At 49.6% G+C, this 7,856-nt stretch overlaps 1 protein-coding gene across 1 annotated transcript; it reads right to left on the bottom strand.

Annotated features, from left to right (window-relative positions):
• Positions 1-3,400: 3,400 nt before the first annotated feature.
• POU4F2 (POU class 4 homeobox 2) lies at positions 3,401-7,099 on the bottom strand. Its single transcript, XM_083457747.1, has 2 exons — positions 6,483-7,099; positions 3,401-5,919 (listed from the first exon to the last, which is right to left on the bottom strand). The coding sequence occupies exons 1-2, from the start codon at positions 6,750-6,752 to the stop codon at positions 4,981-4,983; spliced, it is 1,209 nt and encodes a 402-aa protein (XP_083313873.1). The 5' UTR covers positions 6,753-7,099; the 3' UTR covers positions 3,401-4,980.
• Positions 7,100-7,856: the final 757 nt, after the last annotated feature.

Raw genomic sequence — 7,856 nt, 5'->3', positions numbered from 1 at the left:
TCTTCCTAGTCTTTGCTCTACCTCACTTGTGAGCTATAGTCAAGTTCCAGATTCAACCGAGTTGCAAGATTTCTGAGCAGGATCCCCCATTACACATAGAACAAAAAATAAGGGGGTCTGCTAATATTTCATCCATCCCTTGTGGACCAAAAAATTATCACTAAAAGAGCTATATTTTGCTGAATTCTTTTCTTGCCAAAATACATTTGTCGCACGCTGACGCTCCCCGATGCCTGAAAAAAAAATCGACACTATTTACTAGTTAATGTGGAGGCTGCCTTTCCTATCCTCACCAGATTAAGACGTGAGATACTTTTATTAAAATAAAATAATCATAATGCTCATCGCCCGTATCACCAATATCAACTCTGTCCTCATAGATTTAGCTTTCAGTTTTAAAGAATCAACTGCAGCAGAAATGTGTAGGTAAAACTCAGTTCTAGACAGAGAGAATGCGCACTGAAGTTCTGCTTCTTTGTTGACAGTCCCCACCCCCATCAACAGTGTGTGTGTGTGTGTGTGTGTGTGTGTGTCCTTTTTGATCGACCTAACGTGGAAACGGATAAAAATGGAACCCTATTACAGAAGCTGTCTGCCAATAAAGACGAAACTCCAGAACGCTTTGTCCAAAGCACTGGTTCACTTTTTTTTTAAAAGTGTGTGCGCAACTCCAATCTATACTTTCTGTGTCCACTACCTCAGCCAACTCCATCCCCGGGATCATATTTCCATGTCTTAACAACTATCCCTAGCAGCAACTGCTGTGCCGTTTTGAGTGTTGTCAAAAATATCTCTCAGCATATGGGCCATCTGCTTTGATTGAAAGACTATCAGGCTCCTAGGAAGCACTTCTTAGCCGTTCAAAGTGTATCAGTAATAATATTTCGGTACCGACAGGCGAATCTTAAAAGGTGGCATTACAAAGAACCGATTAAGTTCTTCCTTTTAGCGTCAGATGCCGCTACTTTCTAGAAAACAAAATCAGTGGTTTTTTTGGTCTGTATCAGTTTATCAGGCAAGGAACCTGCATTCATAGAAAAACAAGAGATCAAGGAAAACGCAGTTCCTTCGAATGCCTTCCTGATTACACCTAATAAGCAAATGAAAGAGAAATACTTTGTGCTTGGAAGCATAGGACTCTGAATTAACATAACGTGAAGAAAGATTTATTTGATCGATTAATGGTGAAATTACACCATTATAATATGATGCATCATTTCAGCAAGGAGATATCAACTCTTGTACTGTCGGCGGTGGGGGGTGGCGCCCTTTATTCTTCTCTCTGTCATATGTACAAAGCCTATGGATTTGTGTCAGCTCAAAATATTAAGTGGCTTCGTTGCCAATATTTTGCGCCTCGGTTCCAAATCTTTCCCCCTTTCTCGGTATTTTGTTTTCTTAAACGTATTTGCAGTAGGTTCGCACGTGAGCGTATTTTCTAAGATCAAATGAAACTTCGTTTAGTTTGCTGAGTCCCAGTAGCAAAAAGCTGCCACATTCATCTCCCTTCCTCCACCCACCCCTCCTTCCCAGCTCACTCCGCCGCCCCCTCTCTCTCTTTCTCTCTCTCTCTCATTGCCTCTCTCTTCTTCGCTGTCTCCCTCTGTGAAAGGGAAGAGACAGCCTCTGGCAAACTGGCAAGATTGAACTGAGAGCAAGAGAGCGCCGAGGAGCTGTCCTCGGTGCTGAAAGCACTGGCGGCAGGGAGCAGATCGGCTGCAGTGGCAATATCATCATTGTCACCGAAAAATCAAAGGTGGGCGGAAGAAAGGGTGGAAAGGGAAGGGTGGTGAGGCTGTTTCTACTCGCTAACTTTTGTATGGAAAAAAACAAACAAATAAAAGATTTTTTTTAAAATACTGGAACCTTTTTTTGCTCACAGACCAGTCTCTCATAGGCCACGGACCCGGCTCCAGAATGGCAACGTTATCACCCTAACACCATTTTAGGGGGGATGTAGATAAGCTCACCGGAGCCTTAAAACCCCAGCAGAAAACAGCTCCCCCCTCCCGCCCCCATTCAAACTCGCTACATCAAAGACGTGTCTCCTTAGGCAATAAGGTTGCCAATTTGCACACCTCGGTTTGATTCCAAGGAGACACAACACACCAGATACAAAGCTTTCTATGGGCTGCTAGTTCTTTACCAGGACAGCATAGTTCTGTCGGGTATTTATATAGCTCCTTCTGGGCGATCTTTTGATCGCATGGCATCATTTAAATTTAGCTCTTGATCCGGGGCAATTCGTGGCCGCTTATCAAACCCAAGGGGAGCTACAGCAGCGGTTTGTCTGTGGGTGGTGGGGTGAGGGAAAGAAAATCTGCTGTTCTTTTTTCAGATCTTTCCCTGGGGCGTCTTCCGTCTTCGCACAGAAGTCCGTCTTGTTCTAGGTTAGGAGCACAAGAAAAGTTATCCACCTGAACATCTTGTAGAAACCTCTGCACTCCTAACCTGCCTAACCCTGTGCATTTTCATCCGGAAAGTAGCCTGTGTTCAGTAGGGCCTACTTCGTATTAAGTCTCTTTAGGATTGCAGCAGCCTACATTTGAAACTTGGCTCCGCTATTGGTTAGATTTGTTTAGCTATGATGCTGCAGCTGATTCCCCACCCCCACCCCCGCATGTCTTTGAAGCACTTTAAGCAGTACAGGAAATGAGGACAAATAAGCGGGCAAGCCTTTCTCTTCTTCTTCTTCACCCCCTCTCTCCTCTCCTCCTCCCCGGTTCTGTCTGTCTCTTGATCTTGCTGCTTATGCGCTTGGCACTGCGGTGGTGGCGCTGAGCTCTGGGGACTCAACCTGCCCTCGTCATCATTCCCAGAGTCCAGCTACGAAGACGGGCTAATTGAATAGCTCCCTTCCAAAGTCCCTAAGCGCCATAGTCATTTTCCATACCCCGGGTTTTTGCAATCTGGCTATCTACAGCCACAATACACTGAAGCCCATCAAGGAAATGTTATAGATTTACATACGATGCGCAGGAGGAAAGCAATAACGTAATCCTTGCAAGGTCCAGAAAATAAATGCCAATACAGAGATCTGTGGTTCTCTCCTAGTCTGAATACACGCCAGGAGTGTGAAATACTTTGGGTCAATAGAAAGGGCTACTCAAAGAAATAACTCATACCTTGACTAGCTGATCCTAAACCCAATGAATTGAAAGTAAGTCCCACTGATTCCAGTGAAATCTGTTTCCAAAGAAGTGAGTTCGAATTACAAGTCTCTGTAGCGTTTTGGAAAGAGTTCAAATTCAATAACACAATCTAAAATGAGGAGGGGGCGAAGTGGGGGGAAGGAACTCGGGAAACAGGGTTTTTTTTGTCAATAAAACGTTAAAATCTTTTTTTTAATGAAAGACAATTTAACAACATTTTAAATAAATCAATACATTACCATAATAAATAAACTTTCTATTAACAAAACCAAAGAAATCGTCATAATGTACAGAAGTAGGACTTCAAAGAGCCTTTCGAACATAACAGCAATGCAGCGAAATCTGTAAGAATATAACTGTATGTGCGTCAATTCTGAATGAATTATTTACAATACACAACGGTACCACAATCTAAGTACCTCGGGGAGGGTTTGTTTCAAAAGAGTTGTACCGAACAATGTGAATTTACAAACAGTGCATTCTCCCTTTTTATCTCTTGCGCGCCCGATCTCTCTCGCTCTCCTTTTCTCTCCCTAATATCGTTTTGGCTTTTCTACAAACAAAACCTCCAAAAAATAATGCAAAAGCGAGAGAAAAACACCCTCTAGCAATCAAAGGAAATAAAGAGTAACTAGGAGACCCGAACACTGACGAGAAATAGCGTTGAAATCTAGAACAGGTAGCTACTTAGATGAAAGGAAATCTAAAAGCAACAGAACCCACCACCACCCTGTCGCCTACTCAAGGGGCGTCTTTTTAAGCAGCGTGTGGTGGGGACGATCTGGGGAATCCCCCCATTAAATATGTAACGCAGTCAACAAATACTTCCTTGGACAAGTGAGTCATTCTACACAAACAACGCAGGACAGCCACTATAGAGTGAGAACGCCTTACAAATATTTGCTGGAGAAACAGTTTCAATTCAGGTGAAAATATACAGATGGCCGAAAGGATTCCTCCTTCTTAAATAGTAATAAAAAGTTTAAAGTTCGTAAACGCTACCAACCAACGGAAAATAATGAATTTACACTAACCATACTTTTTTTTCCTTTTAACTTTTTTTTTTTAATCTAGACTTTGATGAAAGAGGTGCAATTAATTAGGATGAGCACAAAATGAAGTTACTAGAGAGATAAATCAATAATTTACAAGGGGTTGTTTGGCAGTAATCTAATAATAGCTCTTAAAAGATCTGTGAACACAGCAGGATCAGCGCTTTCCTTCCACATTATCACTTAAGAGAAGGAAACAGATAATAGCCACAGTAAAAATATATATATATTTATAATATGCAGTGTAATCGCAGAAAACCTGCCATCTTATTTTTTAGAAAAATCAAAATACTTTTGAGACGCCTCTCTTATGGTATAAGTTTCAACTCTAGATTAAAGTTTCAGTCTCTCTAATCGGTTTATTATTTTTTCCTGAAAAATAGCTGCAAAGGGTACTCTTACATCTGAACAAAGACGATGTCTTTAAGAATAAAAACAACTCTTACTTGATACGTCTTCGGTCCTTTATAAAGATTTCTTATCTGCTTTCACACAATCAGTCTGTCTTTGATGCCTGCTCAAAAAGTCTGAGCTTTCAAGTCCAATTATTTCTGCTGCCAACTTTCTCAACTTGACAATTTACTTCTCCAGTCAAAGTCTCTCTCTCTCTCAGTGTGTGTGTGTCTCAGTCTGACCCTCTTGATGAACTCTGGCCTCTTCCTTTCTCTTCCGGAAATCGAAGTGGAAAAGTCTCCTTGCAATGTTAGTGTTTACTTATTATTTTACTTTTCTGGGGGTTTTTAAAAAAATTCTAAGCAGAAAGGTTTCCAAAGACTCTAAATCCCAGCGGAATATTTCATCCGTTTCTGTTTCTGTCTCTGGTTACAGAACCAGACCCGAACCACGTTCTTCTTGAGGTCCAGTTTCTCCGCGATGGCCGCTATTTTTTCCGAGGAAGGACGAGGCTGGATGGCGAAGTAGGCTTCCAGGGACCTCTTTTCCGGAGCCGCGATGGAAGTGCGTTTCCTCTTCTTCTCTGCGCCGTTGAAGAGCTCCGGCTTGGTGAGCTTCTCCCGGTGCGATTTCTCCGCCTCTTCCAGCCAGGCTTGTAGGATGGGCTTGAGGGCGATCATGTTGTTATGGGACAAGGTGAGCGACTCAAACCTGCAGATGGTGCTTTGGCTTAGGGATCCCACCCCGGGGATCTTGAGGTTGGCCAGGGCCGAGCCCACATCCGCTTGGGTCACCCCCAGCTTGATCCTCCTCTGCTTGAACCGCTCGGCGAAGGCTTCCAAGTCCCGCGGGTCCGCATCCACGTCGCTCATGCAGCCCATGTGCGAGGGCAGCCCGTGGGCGTGGGCCATGCTGAGAGCCGCCTGGTGCATGGGGTTCATGCTGGCCATGTGGGGAGCGTGGCCCGGCGTGGAGACCACCGAGCCGTCGGGGCCCGTCATGGCACCCAGCGCCAGCCCCGGCGTGATGTGTTCCAAAAGCTCCCCTTCCAGCGCCTGGTGGGGTTGGTGGTGATGGTGGTGGTGATGGTGGTGGTGGTGGCTCCCGGACAGAGCAGAGGGGTGGGAGATGGGCACCGAGGAGGAGGAGGCGGCCGACGTGCACGGGATGGTGTTCATGGTGTGGTAGGTGGCGTCGGGCTTGAAGGGGCTGTGGTGCGGCGGGTGGTGGTGGTGGCTCTTGCCGGGCGAGACGATGTCCACCGCAGCCAGGGCTTCCGCGCGGGCCAGCAGGCTCTCGTCCAGACCGCCGAAGATGTTGCTCTGCAATTGCAAATAGAAGGCACACATTACTGCTGCCAAGAGGGAATTCGCCTCCTTGCTCCTCGGGGTGCCATCCGAGGCAGCCCAGCCCAGCCCTGCTCAGAGAGAGAGAGAGAGAGGGAAATGAGGAGAGAGAGAGATGAAAAGAGATAAGGAGGAGAGTAGAGTGATAGAAATAGGGGGAAAGAGAGAGCTGGAAAAAGAGAAATGGAAAAAGAAAGGTATGGGGAAAGGGAGGGAGGCAGAGAAGAGGAAGAGGGAGGAAAGAAGGAAAGAGAAAGTGGGAAAGCAACGAGGGCAGAAAGAAGGGGAAAGAAGCAGGGGTGCAGTCAGGCAACTCTCTCTCTCTCTTTCTGACGCTTCCCCCCCTCCCAGCCCAGCTCGGCGGCAGCATCGCAGGTCGTAAAAATTCATGGCAGCCCCTTGGAAGCCTGCGCTGGGTTTGGGGAGGGCGGGAGGCGCGCAGGGTTGATTTGCTGCTTGGCCATGAAATAAACATGCCGGCGCCTGGGCTGCCCCCTTTCCACCCTTCCCGCGCTCGGGAGCGACGGAGAGCGACCTACCGGCGGGGTGGGCAGGCAGGCGCGGCGCAGGGCCTCCGAGGTGCTGTTGCTGTTGGTGGTGCTGCTGGGCGCGCTGCTGCGCCCGCCCGCGCCCCCGCTGCCGGCGTTGGAGATGCTGGGCGAGCTGGCCGACGGCACGGAGGCGGCCGCCGACGAGGTGCAGGGCGACGCGGAGTGCAGGGCCGAGTACTTGGCCTCGTGGAGGCCGCCGCCGCCACCTCCGTGCGCCATGCCGAAGGGCTGCTTGCTGTTGAGGGACATCATCATCATGGTGGCCGGCGGGAAAGGCGAGGACGCGAAGAGGCGGGAAAAGGCGCGAGGAGAAGTTGCTGCCTCAGCGGCCGCCGCCGCCCCGTCCGACTGAGGCGCCTCGCCGGCTCTCGCGTCCTCTGCCTGCCCCTTCGGCGAAGCCTCTTCCTCTCGCCACTCTCCGCCGTCAAACTGCCCCCTCAGCCGCCTCGCCGCTGGCTTTTTACTCGCCTTGCCCCCCCTCTCGCTGCCTTGTCACTAGGACACCCCCCCCCAACTCTTTGGGGAAAGTCCCTTCCCTTCCTCCTCCTCCTCCTCCTGCCCCTTCCCTGCTAGTCCTCCTTGCCTGCCTGCCTTCTTCCTCTCCTCAGCGCCCCTCCTTTCCCGCCCCAGCGCCTCCCCCTGAAGCGCCAGAGGCCCCCTCGTCCCGCCCGCCCTCCGCTGCTCCCGGCGCCCCAAGAAGCCCCCTCCCCGCCCAGCCCAGCCTCCCTCAGCTTGGAGCCCCGGCAGCTGTTGCTCAAACTGGAGCAAGAGCCCCGAAGCGCTGCCTTCTTTCTTCGCCGCCGGCTTCCCCTCCCTGCCCGCCCAGCAGCAAAAAGAGGGAGGAAAAAAAGGCGGGAGGAGCGCTCTAGCCTCGCCCTATTGTTCCTTCCTCGGCGGCTGGGACGCCGCCTCAGCGCTGGGCTGCGGCACACCTTGGCCTGGCAGGTGCCTAGCGCGAGCCAGCGAGACCTCCGCGTAACTGGGCTGAGCGAGTCTTTCTGTCTCCCTCTGTTTCTCTCTGCTCGTCGCCCATTGGACGCGGGCGAAGCCGGGGCTGACAAGGCGAGACGCATGCGTCCTGCGAGAGAGCGCGCGCGTGTGTGACTGCCGAGCGAGGGGCTGGAGGAGCGCGAGGAGGAAGCTCGAGGAGGGAGACGGAGAAGGGAGCGAGGGATTGTATGAGCTGCGCGTGTGAGAGAGATAGAGATAGATATTAGACGTTAATGCTAAGAGGGAACCTGAAAGGGATAACATCACAAATATGTTGGCAGGATGATGTGCGGAGAGGGGAGGGGAAATGTGTGAGTGAGGGGACACGGGGTGGAAAAGTGCGAGAGAAGATGTCCTGTGGAGAGCAAGTGA

Source organism: Podarcis tiliguerta (genome assembly GCF_965153285.1).
Source record: "Podarcis tiliguerta genome assembly, chromosome: 9".
Taxonomy (NCBI): domain Eukaryota; kingdom Metazoa; phylum Chordata; class Lepidosauria; order Squamata; family Lacertidae; genus Podarcis; species Podarcis tiliguerta.
The sequence above is the reverse complement of the archived record's forward strand: the minus strand, read 5'-3'. Positions and strand labels throughout refer to the sequence as shown.

Bases quoted from the DNA above. Each gene is read 5' to 3' on its own strand.
- POU4F2 (XM_083457747.1), bottom strand. From the start codon at position 6,752: ATGATGATGATGTCCCTCAACAGCAAGCAGCCCTTCGGCATGGCGCAC. The intron at 5,920-6,482 runs GTAGGTCGCTCT...TTGCAATTGCAG, and splicing joins CCTGCCTGCCCACCCCGCCG to AGCAACATCTTCGGCGGTCT.